The sequence below is a fragment of the Helicoverpa zea genome, chromosome 19, assembly GCF_022581195.2.
Source record: "Helicoverpa zea isolate HzStark_Cry1AcR chromosome 19, ilHelZeax1.1, whole genome shotgun sequence".
Lineage (NCBI taxonomy): Eukaryota > Metazoa > Arthropoda > Insecta > Lepidoptera > Noctuidae > Helicoverpa > Helicoverpa zea.
In genome coordinates, this window is record NC_061470.1 from 10,145,469 (window position 1) to 10,163,194 (window position 17,726).

General features: G+C 35.7%; 1 protein-coding gene across 1 annotated transcript in view; it reads right to left on the reverse strand.

The window, feature by feature from the left end:
• The window catches only part of LOC124639385 (bicaudal D-related protein homolog), a 119,136-nt gene that overhangs the window by 18,402 nt on the left and 83,008 nt on the right, over nucleotides 1-17,726 (reverse strand). Inside the window, exons 2-5 of the mRNA XM_047176721.1 lie at nucleotides 16,417-16,557; nucleotides 4,649-4,804; nucleotides 4,044-4,217; nucleotides 920-1,166 (exon numbers count right to left, since the gene is read on the reverse strand). Coding sequence (XP_047032677.1) covers nucleotides 920-1,166; nucleotides 4,044-4,217; nucleotides 4,649-4,804; nucleotides 16,417-16,557 — 718 coding nt within the window. The remainder of the gene's footprint in view (nucleotides 1-919; nucleotides 1,167-4,043; nucleotides 4,218-4,648; nucleotides 4,805-16,416; nucleotides 16,558-17,726) is intronic.

The following is a 17,726-nucleotide window of genomic DNA, read 5'->3' on the forward strand; positions in this document are numbered from 1 at the left end:
AGCTGAATCCGGTTGGACTGGAAGCCGACACCAACATAGTTGGGAAAAAGGCTCGGAGCACGATAATTGGTCTTTTGAGACTGAAACCCTGAAACCTTTCTAGCTAGGATATTGCACTAGCTCGATTTTCAGTCTTAATTTTATATTTCTGTACTCACAGTTGGCTAAATCGATTGGGATAAAATTTGGCATGGAGAGAAAGGTGGTACCGATTATTTTATTATTTATCCGGGTATGCACAGAAGTTTCTTAGAGACGCGTATAAAACTGCCTGAAATAGGTTTATTCATAACTTACATATTGTACGATTAAAGTACTGGTGTGTATAAGTAACAATAATAAAAGAAGAGCTCGATATGGTAACCTTTGCATGACCCCAAAACCATTTTCTTCAAATATCGAAAAACGTCTTGTTTGTCCATATTAATAATTCGTACGCAGTTATCCAAATACCTCGAATTGTATCGATCGACGAGGTCGCGTGTTGTCCAAACTAGAACTACTTATTGAGGTTATTTGTTTGACGTCGGCTAAAAGACTAGTGTTTTCTTCTACATATTACCTATTTAATCATATTTTCCTAGTTATTTTTGAAGTTTAAGTAATTCAGTTCACTTTTCTTCTTCATCTTGCCCTGTTCCCAAGTTATTTTGGGTCGCATTATGCTTTCCACTTCCATTCCTCTCTGTCAGCCGTCATACTAACTTATTCAGTTTATCCTTAAGGATAGGTACTAAAGCACAAGTTTTTGAAAACATAAACATGAGTTTTCTCACAGCAATTGTTTTCTATTTTACGTTCAATTTTCATGGCAAACGGGACGATTATGTTCTTGGTGAAAATGGGTCTAAACTAACTTCCTTCGTATCAAAAGTACTAGGCCACCATAAACACAAAGAAGTACCCAAAACCAACAAACCTGAATCATCATCATGTCCAGTATTAAGCTGCAACGCCAGCGCTCTAAGCTGCTTATAAACCTGCACAGCCTCACTCCTCAACCAGCCATCATCCTGGTCTTCTGGCTCCGACTCCATCTCCGCATGAAGAGACCTGGCAGTGTCTGTGGTGTCAATGGGGTCTGGTGCCCCGATCCTCTCGGCGAGGGTATCGTGGGATCTTTGAAGACGCTCCAACTCTTTAAGTGTGTTTTGGTAGAGATGTTCCTGGAAGAATATTGGGGGTTAGTTGGAAATTTATTGTGTTATATCCTTTTAGTTAAGATAAGGAATCGCGGCATAGATCGCTATAAATAAGTTGATTATATATCAAAAGTTACATTCAAAACATCATGTGGTGCTATTGCTAATTCCTATCAACCTATTAGTAATATGGTTTCAGAGATGGATATGGCTAGTCCGCCTAATTAGAACACCATTAACTTGAAACAGGTCAGTCTAAAAGGCGACAAAAATAGTCAAACAGGTAAAATAACAATCTGTTGTAAAAATAGGTACGTTCTCCAAAAGTAAATAAAAGAAAAGTAATAAATATATCTGAACTTGACCTTAAAAATCTGCTGCAACTTAAAACCCAGACGGCATAATCCAAACGAGATAAAAAGGACATTGTAAAAACATATCTCCACGTCAGTGAAGGTAATATCGCATATGAACAGAATAACAAGTAAGTACTAAAAACCAGGTGTTTTAAAAACAAACAAGTAAGCCTTGGAAAACTTACCACCTGAGCAACTAACTCATTGTGCAATATAAAACTCTGCACTAAATACGCACGTATATACGATTATAGACTTTACTTAACTTCTAATATAATGATAAAGGAATTTCAAAACGACTACCAGGAACGTGAGGTAGTTAAAATTATCAAATTCAACGAAAATGATGAAGAAGTTACAAATGGTTTTGAAATTATGCTGCTTATTTAAATGACAGTTTTTTTTATTAACAGTCAAATAAAAGAGATGCCATAACAATTAGAGCATAAAATATGAATCCTTTGGGGTAAGTTATTTTAAATCTTTCAATGGAAAATCGGGAATTTTAATAAAAACTGTTAATAAAAAAATTAAAAAACAAATGAGCAACAATTAAATCATAATTAAAGCATCATTTGCCAAAAAAGCAACACCTAAACGAGACTTGTCAATGAAATAGGCTGAATACCATTAGTTACTCCTTCAATTAACGATACAATAAATTCAGAAGAAAACCTTGCTACAAATGATAACCATGCATTACACAACAATACAAAGGGTTCCGTACAAAAGGACCATTATAGTCAGACTGGTACCCCTAAAGTTGCTCAACAAGACCTTCGAGTCGAGATTAGTTTTTAATTACTGTCCATTGTTCTTGACTAATCCGCCGGATATTGCGAGGTGAAAGGATCACTTTGTTTGGATAAAATTGAATGATAGTGGTAATTTGGTAATGTGCGACATTCGTTTTGTCAAATGATTTGAGGTTCATAGTTGAATGTCTAGACTTTGTTAAGGAAATCAATTGTTACCTAAAAGCAACGCTTACTTATTTTAATGCATATTTATATAAGCCATCTCTTGTAGTCCTCAGTAGTTTATTCTGAGATGAATAGATGTCCTGAGACACTCCCACGAATGATTTTTCCATATCATGGCCATGGATATTTAGTACAAAAACAATAATAGAAAACTATTATGACTAATCAAACAATTGCTCTAGATCTATCTAGACACATATAAAATTACTTATTGAAAAAATCAAGTACCTAAATAAAAACATTTTACCAAGTGAACAATGCAATATCAATTCACTTGCCGACTACAAAACCTAAGTATCAGCTTAGTACGTAATAAGGCAAACGTAAAGCACTTCCCATACAGCTGCTTACGAAGCCATAAGACTGATGATATTTCCCACAATTGAATTATATCGGCGGTTCCATAGGAAATCATGTTGTGTGAACCATTGCGTAATTTTGTACTGTTTAGATTTGAAATATCATTTTGGAAGCTGATACGGAATTCAGATCAAAATCAAGTGGTTACCAATGACACGCTTTTCAAGATAAATTAATGAAAGAAGAAAATACGAAAAAAAAATTTGAAGTGGTAGACCTAGAGTTAGATAGTAACAACCTATTTTTGGCATGAAAGATGCATTGAAACTTGAACCAAACCACAATGTAGGTCTGACGGTATGAGGCCTTAAATTGTGCCTTCAGAAGACAAGTAAGCAAAGATTAGTCAGAAAAGTATGCTGCGGTTAACACAAACAAACGTCACAACATAACAAGTGAACGTTACTCCAAATGGAATGATCAATATTTTTATTTCAGTAACGGAAGTCCTTGTAGCAACTGTATCGAGTGGATTACACAACGCATCCATCAGATCTAAATCAAATTACTTACAATCTTCAGCAGAAATCATTAGTATTATGAAAGACGATTCAATATTGAAATATTACGATAGTGTATTAAGTATTGTTACTATACTTGGAGGTCGGCTGATTTTGATCAATATAAAGCAAAAAGCATTGATTTGATTGAATCACATGACGTTTCGAGGTTTATGTTGAATGGTGGGAAATATAATGTCGGGACATATAATGCATATAATGTCGGGACACCTTTTCACACACGGTCGGTTAGCCCCATGGTAAGTTATTAATTAACTTGTGTTATGGGGGCTAACACAACTGATAAACTACATATACATATTTATAAATACATATTGTAACACCCAGACACGGCTAACAAGCATGCTCATCACACAAATGTCGACCGAGCCGGGAATCGAACCCGGGACCTCAGGTTCGGCAGTCCGGCATGGTGACCATTGCGCCATCGAGGTCGTCAAATACAAAGAAGTTATTTAATACCCACATTTGTTATAGCCCAATTTATTTGTTGAAACTTAGATTTTTATACTGCTTGTACCACAAGTGTAAAGGAAACTTCTACGACAAGACTAATTCTAGACTGGACGAAACGACTAAAAGAAAACTACTAAATCATACGCTCGACATACCACATAATAATCTTGTCGTACTATATGTATGAATTTTGAAAGCAACGTTAAACAAAACTTCTGTCCTTACCTGTTCTTTAAGCTGTCTCTCCAAGGCCACGATCCTGTCGTTGGCTTCATCAAGCTGCTGCATCAGATTCTCCTTATCCTTAAGTGACCCCGTCAGCCTTCTTTCCAAATCTGACTTTTTGTCTGTCACCATCGCCAGTTCAGCTTTCAAGGATTCCAGACTTTGTACATGATCCTGTTGATCAAAAAATTTATTGACTTCAAGAAATTTTGCAATTATTACATGGTCATAGTATGATTGTTTATAGAATTGTCACCATTTGGTGAGAAATAAATGGATTTTATGGTTCAGCATTCAAGGTTGTTACTCATAAAATTGCAATTGTATGATTTGTAATTTTTATTTGTACAATTACATTGATATAATTCTCTGGTTCCAATTCTGTAATTCCAATTAGCTGTATCTAATTTAATTTTAAGCAATACTTATAGGAGTGGTTCTAAATTATTATAGAATGACTTTTTTTTCGTTTATTTTAGATGTGACCAAGTGGCCAATAATGTTTCAGAAGCTCAGAAGAATTCCAACGTTTTTTTTGGCATCGGTGGATTGCATCCAATACTTTACTATTTTGTACCCTAATGCCAATTACTTTAATTCCTTACCTGTAAACTGGTTTTCCTCATGGAACACTGGTCTTTCAAGCCCTCAAGCTGTGCCAGTAGGTTCGCTTCAGTGGCTGATGACTCTTTCAGTTGTACTGTCAGTCTGGAGTTCTGGGCTGTCAGCTCTGCTATTAGACTGGCTTTTTCCTCATCTCGCTGTGGACAAAGGAATACGTTATGAGTATTTTTGATTATTATTTTATGTTGAGTTCTCTCTGACTTATTTCTGATAATATAGTGCAGAGGTTTTCTGTGTCTGGCTGGTTTTCACGGAAATTTGGATGATCTAATTTAGAAGACTTTTCGTAAAGAGCATTTTGAATGCGTATTTCAATAACTAAAGAAACGTATAGGTTTTAATTTCTAAATATCATATTTATTTTGAAATGAATATCATAGTTAACAATGTATTGTGAATATTCTGAAGGAGTGTAATAAAAAATGTATGCCCAAACAAATCGATTTCATAGATAAAGGTAGGTTAGCTAGAGTGGGTAATACAATTGCTACGCATATAAATACTGTCTGGTTTTTATAGTTGCAAAAGATCAATGAACGGATAGTTGTCTCGTGTTTGTAACCCGCGTTTATTTGATGTTATGGCATAAGCTTGTAATCTACAATATTTTAAAGATTGGTGAAAAGTTATATGGTCTTCCTGAAAGAATTAGCAGGACGAGTACTTTCTGAGATTAGTATATTCAAACGAACATACTCTTCAGTAAGGTTCGTCATCACTTTCTACATACACACAGTAATTTTCTGAATCAAGGAAAGCGAAACAATTGAATTTTTTTTCCAAAACCTTCTGCAGGTACACGAGTAAGGTTGAGTCATTTTTAAAGTACCATGTGATACATAAAAGCCCAAGGCCAAAGCATTTCATGGCTATGAATCGTGAAATCATAAAAAGCGTAAAACAGCATTTCTGGTTATTTTATTTATAACCATGGCGAAATATTGTTTTCAAGACTACACCATCTATATAAATAAAAATGAATTGTTGATCGTTAGTCTGATAAAAACTCGAGAAAGGCTGGGCCGATTGAGCTGATTTTATTTTAAAATGTTTGTTGTGGTCCAGGGTAGGTCTAAACGGTGAGCAAATAAGGAAAAGGCGGTACGAAGTTCTCCGGCTCAACTAGTTTATAATAAAACCAGCTTCTGCCAGCGGTTTCACTTGAATCCTGACAGAAAGAAGCTTATACCTCTATTCTTCTTCTTTCGTGTCGATGACATGTCTTATAGTGAGACTACACTTTGTCAGCCCAATATGCCGCCACAGCGAGAGCACGGCCCGATGCACACATGAGGTCCTGCCGCGAGCAAGTTTCAGGGCACAGAGGACATGTGATGAGGTGATGTATACCTCTATAGTCCTATTTCTTATCAATATCTCTATACGATACTGAAAGAGTTTTTGGAATCGGTCCAGTAGTTCTTTGGATTAGCCCATTTGTACAAAAGTTAGCTTTGTAATGTTGATTTGTTATTTTGTTCATATTTAAGTACACTCCGTACATTATTGCGTGGGCAGGCTTTTATCTATATGGTCATAATAACAGCACTTTTCAATTTATCCAGATAAGCACACCCATCTCTAATTGCCTCTTAAACACACAAACATCGATTAAACCATATCTCTGACACATGACAATGGCCTTACATGAGTCATTTCTAATATGTGCTATCTATCTACAAAAATCTATCCTCATACATTTGATCCTATATTCCCAGAAATAAAACGCAAAACAGTATCTAATCGCGACTATCAAGATAAAACTTTACTCGCAGTTCCTGAAAATATGAACGAGCTCAAAAAATGACTAATAACATACTCCACAGATAGTCATTCTGATATCACAATCAAACATTTAACCATACTTCTAAACTACATTGTTTAAACAGCAAGCGTGGTTAATCGTCTTAATAGGTGTAACAGAATAGATCAGATCATTCACAGCAATATCAACTTTCATCCGCTGATCATAAAGACCATTATGTCAGCCATGTAGTTTGCGAAAGAGTTTTTTCCGAGTAGATTTGGAAGGACGTCAGATCAAAAGGCGTGACGCGTTTCAACATTGTCTCTTGCTAAAGATGTTTGTTTGTGTTGTGAATTTGCTTTATTTTTATGATACTAGAAGATCTATGGCATTAGAAGATCATCCGGAATTTGATAGTAACCTTTTGCATGTTCCATTATACAACTAACAGGGATCAAATATCTTTAGCCTTCATTTGAGTTTGCTTACCTCAATATACAGGGTTACTGGTAAGTAGACCGCATCCTTTCAGGAGGTGATAGTATAGGTCAATACGGACAAATTTGACCCTGGGATACACTGGGCAAAAGTTAACCCGTTTCAAGATAATCGAATTTCAAGATCGGTCGTCTAGGTACACGTATAAATTTTCATTATTAGTCAAAAGTCTCGTTTTTGTGGACTTTTGTGTGTTTTTGGATAGAAGATGAATCATTTCATAATAACAAACCATAAAACTGTACAAATCACAGAGGAAATTATAGCGAACAGCAATTACTTTTTTAGTAGATATTTTCTCAAAAATATTACTCTTCATTTTTTTGTGCAGAATACTTAAAAAACATCTACATTTGTCTAGCTATCCAAAAAGCCACAAAATACACAAAAACTCGCAAAAACGAGACTTTTAACTAGTAATAAAAATGTATACGTGTACCTAGACGACTTGTAAAGAATCGATCTTAAAATTCGATTATCTTGAAACGGGTTAACTTTTGCCCAGTATATCCCAGGGTCAAATTTGTCCGTATTGACCAGTACTATCACCTCCTGAAAGGATGCGGTCTACTTACCAGTAACCCTGTATATAACCGCTGGGAAAACCACAAGGCAAAAATGGTGATTAGGATTACTCACATTTTTTTTGTGATTGAGATTTAACCAAAAAAATCAGTGCATTACGTAGCTTATTGGAAATGAGGTAATCATACCAATTTAAATTAAACTGCACAGCGCAGAGTATCGTCAAATCTAAAAGATATTTATCAAGTTATAACGCAGAACAATATTGTCTTAACATCATTTTTGCTAGCTTGTTACCCAACTGCACGGCTGGTTACCAATTTCCAACAGGTAATTGCTGAGGATGTGTTAGGACGGAAGCCAGCTATGGCATCCTGGGAGGAAGGCTATGAAGGTCTCACTATAATGCCATCAAAGCCATGAACTAGAAGACTGTTTTTTGTTTGGAGAGAAAATGACGATTTCTCGGGGTCGTTGTGTGAGGCTGAAATTGCCAATCCACCTTGAGCGGAGCGATGATTAACGCTCATTCCTTCTCTGTATGAGAAGAGACAATAGAACGCTGAAGATGACGATGACGATAATGAGATTATATGTATAAGGGAAGCAACAGCAAAGGTAACATATTGTTAAGTAGCATTGGTAATTAGTAATTTCACGACTAATTAATGCTAATTTAAATATCAATACCATTTAATGTGAATTAATGTGTGAGAAAACAGAAAATTTACCAGCTTCTTGCTGTTTCCTCAAACGCTACATGGGTAAAAAGTAGCCTGTAACTGTCTTAGCTAGGTACCGCCCCGTGTTGAGTTTTACTGGTTCAAAACCAAATTGTTCAATCAATTCAGCCATTGAATACAAAAAAAATAACTTAGACATTTGTAGCATTAATAAGAATCCTTAAATAAAATCCATTTCACTAAGCTTATTAAAAGTCCGATAGATAACAACGATAGCTCATAATGACAAATGGCTGCTAGACAATCAAATAAAAAGTCCTTCACCAAGGCGTGCCACTAATTGGCTAATTGGCCCTGAAAGCTTTCAGGCTAGCCCGATGGCTGTAAATTCCCTGGAATTGCGTAATTCTAACGTGTAATGTCAGAGTGGCCTTGACTTTCAGGCGATATTCGTTGCCATAATGTCCCTTGGTGAACATTTATTATAATGATAATATGTTGCGTATTTCCTGGTAGGAGTGACTCGGTTTCGGTGTTTTTCAGTTTTTGTTTTGGGTAATTTGGAGCGTAGTCCGAAAATAATTAGGTTATTGGTATAATAATAGGTATTTGCTGTTATACCTTTTGCTTTTAGAGGTACACAATGGTCAATGTGATTACCCGTGATTCATTAAATAATCATTTCAAAGTAATAAGTATAGCAAACCTTTCTACTTTTGCTCATCCTAGTACCCAAGTAATATAATTTTCCTTACACGCTACAGTATCACCTGTAATATCGTATCTTTTTGCCTTATAAACTGTACCAAATCGTCAAGAGCGAGGTTATCAAGATCAGATTGTTTGGAACCAAGGCTGATCACCAGCCAGATACGAGTCAGCTTCCCATCCACATATTATGTGAGTCAAGTGACTGTTGTGTAACAATCACTCGCTTTATCTACTTCAAGTAATGAGGTTAGTATTCTAGAACGACAGTTGAACATAGATCTTGTCTTAGCAGTAGATTCAGAGTGTTAATCAGTTTGTGCAATGCGAACTTAAGACATTTTCTAATCTCAATTAAAATCAGTGGTAGTAGAATGTTATCTTCGAATTTGAGAGACTATTTTCCTCGTATTACCAATATCTGTATATGAAGATAGAATTCTAAAATATTTTTAAGTTTACTCATTCAATAAGACAATTGGAATTCATAGATAAGCAATGATCTCAATATTTCCTCAATACGTTTCTTTACGGCACTTACAAAAGACAGATCTTTTCCACTCATTACCTCATCTATACCAATTTCAAGATCTTTGAAACGTACACCAATAAGCATGCATTGACCTAAATAAATAAAATTATACATAACATTACACGTACGCATACTCCCATCAAAATTGCGAAAGTTTTGAGCATTTGACAGAAGATGACCTCGCACGTATCCGAAATTTCTTCGACTACAGTTTTTTACTCAATCCAAAATTCTAACGGGGTTTCGTAATTTTGTCGTCGGCCATTGACAATTGATTAATGCTAAAAAATGCCCTTTAGTGATGGATGAGCGTTCACGAAACGTGTTGTTGGGCTAAGCAAGCGTGACCCGGTTTTTGTTGAGACCATTTCAGTACGTTTTGTAAAAAGAGAGGGAGATCTGGATTTGTGGTCGATTCACTTTGGATTTGAAAATGAAGAAGAATATAAGAGAAAATTGTTACTAATAAAAAATGTATAAGAAATTATATATTTCACCTTTGTGACAAAAATGCTGTAGACCAGTGTTATTTCAATTCAAACTCCTTAAGAAGAAGAGTTACGAAATATCAACGAGCCCTACAATGCGAATAGGACCAAAACATACTATGATGATGTGTTTTTGATTAAGGAAGCTTATTAAATAGATATTAATGGGTTATTAAGAGTTATTTAATCTTACATTCGTGCATTATAGAACAGACCAGCTTGATTGCCAAAACCACAAAGGTCATCATACCCGCTAACAGCCAATCAAGCACTTTTAAAAGGCTTTATTAACTGTCGTACTAAAACATCAGTTAATAACTTAAGTTAGTTAACAATATGCACGTTAACGAAACCTGTTGAAGGACATAATGTTAATCCCTCGTATAATAAGATTACTATGTACGAAAAGCTGCACGTTTTTCGAACAAAAGTAAGGTTTCGGTTGGGCTGTGGTCCTATTGTACGCGTGCGTGACAGCTAAAATATTTTTACATTTAATCCCAAACGTGAACGAGATCTCTCGCGTTTCATTTGTTTTTTTTTTGTTGTCTACAGAGAATTATGAACTTTGTGTTTTTTTTAATCGTCATACCTATGTTAATATTGGGTAAGTATATTACCAAAATATAAGGAAAACATCTATTGTAAGTCGTTTCATATTATTCAGCTGCAATGGATATAGATTGATATTAGGTAGGTACTGCAAAGTATAAACAACTTTGTTATGAAAATGGCACTGTTTATAAAATTAACTTCACTTTCTTATGTACTTCTAATGGTTAGTTCGTTTCAAAATTGAAGCGAGAATATGCTATCCTAAGTTTTCAGTGTCCATTCCTTTAAATAGTTAACGCGATTTTCCAGGAATATATTTTTAATCTTTTTTAAATTCGCCAGCACAGGTACCTCGGTACAGCCTTGACTCAGTTCACTAATAGTGATAATGTACATTTTCAATGTTAATTACATTGAAACTACGAAGTTTGGACACAAAGGCTTTTTATGCCAAATCTAGGGTCAAGGGAACCGCCTCATTGTTTGAAACTGCCGCCATTTTGTTTTATATTATTGTTATTATGTATTCTGTGAAACAATGGGTGAAGTTTGTTTTAAGTGTCATTAATTGTAGTCTGGAATTAATTGAATATTTAGGTTGATTACCCTAACATTGCCGAATCGAAACTGAATGCGATATAACATTTGTTTGGTCAGTCTCAAGTCAAGTCTCAATAGAAGAGGATAAAAGGGGTAGGGCGATATATAAACGTGAAAGTACAAACGGAAACTAGAAAATCTAAGCCCGATTGGTAAGAATCATTCTTCTATTTAAAGTAGTGTATGATGCAAGTCCTCTTTTCTAACATGTTAGCTCCTGTACATTTGACAAAGCTCCAAGTTAGAACATTCTATCTCATAAACATGATGATCTATTTAGCTTAGAACCGGTAGAAGCTTGAAGACTTACTTAAGACCGGTAGTTACGCACTCCAGATGATTGAAAGCCCACTCAAAACAGCACAAAAAGCTTTAAACAAAACACCTAATAACGAGCATCATTACTTCCTAAGACATAATGAAGACTATAATGAATTAGCAGATGCAATACCCCTTATATATTATGCAATCAAGCTAACGACAGCAGCTGTACCTAATTACAGGTCTTTGCATATTAACCTGAAACTGTATGTGGGCGTAATGATACGAACAACGGTGTATGAGATTGTGCAAATACTGAGAAAAGTTTAGTTGGACGCGGTTGCCGTAACCGTGATACTGTAAGGTAAAAACAGGTAGTATTAGGAGCAGGGGCTACGGGATTGTTCGAAAGAGTTACCACAGCCCTGGTGCAAAAAGGACTCCAAAAGGAAGGTTTTATTCAGTATGAGTTTGAGATTCCCTTACACTGCACCCACAACGGCTATTTGATGATTGTCCACTTGCAAAAAAGGCCCTATTAGGAGTAGGAAAAAGACTAAATCTACGTAGTGAAAATTAGTCTAGGGACCAACTAAGATTCAATTGTTTTGCATTTCCTCATCTGTATTTGTTCAGTTCCTTACCTGGATCAGCAAAATGTATTTTTTTTTCTCGGAATCATACATATACCTCCACCTACATCATGGAAGATATTTCAACGAGGTTTCCAATATAAAACAGCTTAGCACTAACTTTCTTCAAGTGCAATCGCACACAGAAGCTAGTTAACAATAATGACATTTCTCATTCCTCACATTTCCTACTTCCAATGCTAAAATAACTAAAACAAGAACATTAATCTCGTAAAATGATTATAGCATTCTAACGAGAGGTTGACAATAATCAAATGACATTACATTAGTAACATTAGATTGCAACATAGTCATTATGCGTAATGTCCGAGATTACGGCAGGTGTCCACAATCGCTGGCTAAGCCACGCTATTTATTATCTACTCAAGTTAATGTCAATCTGTACTTGTGAACTAATGTTCTTAGTAATATTTAAACTTGTATTATGGATTGTTTTTCCTGGAAAAGCCGTTTTTGAAGGCCTTAGATTGCACTACTGTAGTAAATTTACTGCCAGCTAGAACCATTAATGGAATGATATATATTCTTTGTGTTATTAACGTACTATATTCTCATGAGCTAAGTACAAAAGTTGTAATTTTCATAAATCATGACACAAGGACCAATGGTCCTTTCAAATATAGTCTTTAGGTACAGCCGAATAGAAAGGACCACTAGTTTGAATGAGCATTTATAATTTAAAATTGATCTATTTAAATTCGATTAACGACAAACTATGACTAGATATCTGTCAATAAAAGCTCTTAAACAAGAATTCTGGGTTGAGCTCGCCGTTGTACATCAACTGTCTTTATTCTGTATATTTTAATCGTTAAGAGTGCAATAAAGAATAATGATGATTTGGGTATCATTAAACTTAAATTTCAGCTTTTTTGATGATTAAGCTCTATACTTTTTGTAAGTCTTACAAAGAATGCCAAACTTCTCATCATTGGCTTACAAAGAATTTGCTACGTATTCTACCGAAAAAAAATACTACGCAAATTGCCCATGAAATTGTTGAAAATGGCGAATGTTGTAACTGTCAGTAACCAGATAATAATAAAGGTGATAGGGCATCACGCTCCATTTGAGTTGCTTTACAAACCTTTGTCAAAACTTCGGATGTTAATTGAAGTATGAAACAGGTGGTTTTGGTAATATTATTATAATATTTGTGATTTGGTCATAAGATAGGCTGGATATTTTGAAGTAAGAACAGTGAATGGAGGACATAGGTGGGAAATGCACAATTTTGTTAAAAGGAGAATTTTGTCATTCAGAACTGGCTAACAATTTTGACTATGATTTAAAGAAATCATTTATTTGTATCATCTGCCTAGCTTTTTCTTTGTTTGTATGTTGAGGTCGGTTTCCAGTCTAATTGGATGCAGCTGAATACCAGAGTTTTACAAGGAGCGACTGCCTATCTGGTCGGATCTCAGAGGATTTCTCTTCAACCTAGTAAAAATTTCAAGTGCCTATCGATGCAATTTATGCAGTTACAGTTAATTGGCACTTTCAACAAAAGTACATACACTTTCTACATAATCATTCATCAATACCAATGTGAATTCTTTATAATTACTTAAACATTACGAAACATACAAACAAATCAAACAGTCACCTATCTTATAATAATAGATTTACAATCAAAACTCGTCCACTTACGTTAGAACAATGCTTTGAACATACAAAATAGATCTTACATATATGACTCATACAGGACAAGATGTATTTACCTAATACATTTATTTACCTATTTATGTATTCATGGGATAATATAGCCTATTTGTAACAGTCACTTTGTATATTACCTCATTGCAACGTGAGTAAAGAGAGAATGAATCATTTATAGTGCATTTTGCATAAATAAATGATAGACTGCAAGGATGTAAGTCGTAAGATTTTCTAGCAAAGGACAATGCCAGGGTCTGGGCTCAAAGTTTGCCCAGCAGTGGGAGTAGTTCCAACTGGTTCCATAGTGCACTCTGAACATGAAATCCAAATATTTTTGAAATCGGTCCCAGAGGTCCCGAGAAAAACCGGTTCAAATGTTCTCCATAGATAGTCACTTAACAAAGCCTGAGCCATTTGCCCAGTAGTAAAAGTGGTCGAAATAGGTTCTTTACTGCACTGTTAACACGAAATCTAAATATTTTGGAAATCGGTCCAAGAGGTCCCGAGAAAAACCGGTTCTAATGTTCAACTTGAACAGTCACTTTACAAAGCCCAAGCCGTTTGCCCAGTAGTGGGAATAGTTAAAATAGGTTCCTTACTTCACTCTTAACACGGAATCCAAATATTTTTGAAATCGGTCCCAGAGGTCCCGAGAAAAACCGGTTCAAATGTTCTCCATAGATAGTCACTTAACAAAGCCTGAGCCATTTGCCCAGTAGTGAAAGTGGTCGAAATAGGTTCTTTACTGCACTGTTAACACGAAATCCAAATATTTTTGAAATCGGTCCCTGAGGTCCTGAGAAAAACCGGTTCAAATGTTCTCCATAGATAGTCACTTAACAAAGCCTGAGCCATTTGCCCAGTAGTGAAAGTGGTCGAAATAGGTTCTTTACTGCACTGTTAATACGAAATCCAAATATTTTGGAAATCGGTCCCAGAGGTCCCGAGAAAAACCGGTTATAACGTTAAACTTGAACAGTCACTTTATAAAGCCCAAGCCATTTGCCCAGTAGTGGGAATGGTTAGAATAGGTTCTTTACTTCACTCTTAAGACGGAATCCAAATATTTTTGAAATCGGTCCCAGAGGTCCCGAGAAGAACCGGTTCAAATGTTCTCCATAGATAGTCACTTAACAAAGCCTGAGCCATTTGCCCAGTAGTGAAAGTGGTCGAAATAGGTTCTTTACTGCACTGTTAACACGAAATCCAAATATTTTGGAAATCGGTCCCAGAGGTCCCGAAAAAAACCGGTTATAATGTTAAACTTGAACAGTCACTTTATAAAGCCCAAGCCATTTGCCCAGTAGTGGGAATGGTTAGAATAGGTTCTTTACTTCACTCTTAAGACGGACTCCAAATATTTTTGAAATCGGTCCCAGAGGTCAAGAGAAAAACCGGTTCTCCTGTTAGCCAGCCATTGTTAGCTAGCCATTTTAAGCAGCCACAAACCTAACAACCTTCTTTTCTTGAAATAACATTCAGATAGTTAGTGGTTTCACTGTTAACAGGATAAAATAACAGAAATAGACGTTTAAAGGTAATTGTTGTTTCTCTTGCTTTTCAGTCTCTATCTACTACAATCAGTCCTAAGTTCGTGTAGCGTCATGCAATTAATATCCGTAATGGCAATGGAAAAATCTTATCAGGACGAATTAAATAAGCTCGAACACGAGGTAGTAAATAGTTACCGTTGAGGAGTTCCCTCGTCTCACTGTCGTCTCCATCGGCAGGTCAGGTCTTAACCTCCACAGTTTTGTGGTGTCGGAGACATATACCCGAATGACAAGTTTTTATTCGATATGTGCTTACAATTTCCGAGAGTTCCCTATTGTTTAAATAAAACTACTTTTACGGATTTTATCGCGTTATATTAATATTATTTAATCCCGACGTTTCGGATCCTTTACAGCATCCATGGTCACGGGCAGACTAAGGTGTTGGTTCCCTATTGTTTTAAGGTTTCTATCACCAGAACCTGGACCGAATAACAAAGGAACTATTTGGAAAGTAAATCCTTTCAAACAATAAAATGATTGTTTAAATCGGTTGGTAAACGACGGAGTTAATATGCACGTACTTACGTAAAAAGAATACAAACGAACTGAGTGAGAAACTCCTCCATTTTTTGAAGTCGGTAAAAAAAATTCTCGTTCAATACCTCGTATTTGTCGATTAATATTATAATGCATTTCAATTAAGGTAATAAAAGTGGAATAGTTAAGAGTTCGTAAGGATGTTTTTCGTAATATTGAATAAGAGTCAAACCAGTTTTTCTCAGGACTCCCGGGATAGATTTCGAAATATTTCGGTCTGGGACCTATTATAAGCCTATGGAACATAATACACTATGCAGTTACTGTGGGCAACTCTTGAGCCCAACTTCCATACAAAGAATAGCATTGTCCTTTAAATTCAGAATGATGACCATAGCTTATATATAGGCTTATGAAAATCGTGCGAGTATGCCTATACGCCAGGAAGACCTGATGGGCTATTGATATCGATTATCATTTTTAAAGGATATGTTATGTATTCAGATGCCGAAACATCTGCAGTCAGTCTCACTCGTCTCACTTCACTAAATGGATCATTATACCCAACTGAATTTTGGAGGTTACATGCATTCCTTTCAAATCTAACACGGAGTAGTCTACGGCACTAGTTAGTTCTTGTGAACATTCAATTTTATATTTTTCTGATAAGTAGCTTATACATAGACCTAACTATTTGGGCCGTGAGTTGATCAAAAAAGTTACCGTAGCCAAAAATTTCGTCAGCAAAACTCTGAAACCCTGAAAAGACTGGACTGTTAAGTAAAACCCTATTCTCATTATACATACCTGTTTAACAGAAGTATCCCTGGAGTCGATCTTGGCTGTGAGCTCTCGGATGTCATTCTGCAGCTCAAGCAGCCGAGCCTCGTACTCGCCTTGTGTTGTGTCCAGTCGCCGTCTGAGTAGGTGCTTCTCTTGTTCCAGTTCCTGATGAAGATAGAATAGGTATTAGTTTCTGAAGTATTTTGGAGATGTAGGTAATGGGGTCTTGAGAATATGAAGCTTTTCGTAGGCTTCCAGTCTACTAGGCTAGACATGCAGCGACTGCGTCTCTGACCTTCTCAACCCTTACCTAAACCACCCGATATCCCTTGGTAAGACTGGGTGTCTGAGTTTCTGACTATCTCATTTATTTAGTATTATTGTTTATGTCATGTTGTTTTATTCAATAGTTTACAAATGATTTTATGATAGGGAAATATTAAAAATAAGTATCAAAATATTCATCCGCATCGCTGTCAGCTGGGATCGTGCCCAAAAGGCTGGCTGCATTGCCACGCTGGATGGCAATGCATATCCTTTGACCGAAGTATAGGCCAGCCCTTTGGTCACGAGTGGACTCCACTAATCGCTTACTGAACATTAATAACATTAATATTATTTATAACTATGTTTTCGTTAGTTATTGTAAGCTATGAAATATACGTAGGTGTGTAGTTACTGAGGTCTCAAAAACATAAGGTTTGATTTAATTGACTCATTCCAGGTTTCTCTAGAAATATTATTGTGTAATATTGCAGCGTTCAAAAATCATTAATTTAAACCAAACTACACCGCATCCGTTGCTCTTTCACCCAAAACAAACTATCGTACTTTTACTTCACAGTTTCCTGCACTTTTTTCCTCATAATTTGCTTATAAGTAAACAATCTAATTAAAAGCGCTCAACGGTTTAATTCAAAGACAAGAATTAACAAAAAAGGTTTTATCATTTCCGCGGCGGAAGCTTGATGTGAACGAAGCATTTCCGGACGCCATCTTGGCTCCCATCCATTGTCTATGGCTGCAAACTGTGCTATTAGAAAGCATAGTTTACACGTTATCGCAAATAAACTTAATTGTGTTGGCTATGGGAAATATTTGAATCACTTGAGGAAAAGATTAAAGATGTGGTTGTAAAAAGATTATGATTGTGAACTTAGTTAAGGAATTAATTAAGCAAAGGAATGATAAATTGAATATTAAGTACTGGGAGAAACGATTTATGTAGGCATTTACCAGAATTATAGATAAATATATTGTTCTTAACTTTAAACCGATATCTACATAAGTATTTGTTATTTTGTCTGCTTTCAGTCACTAGACATTTTGAATCA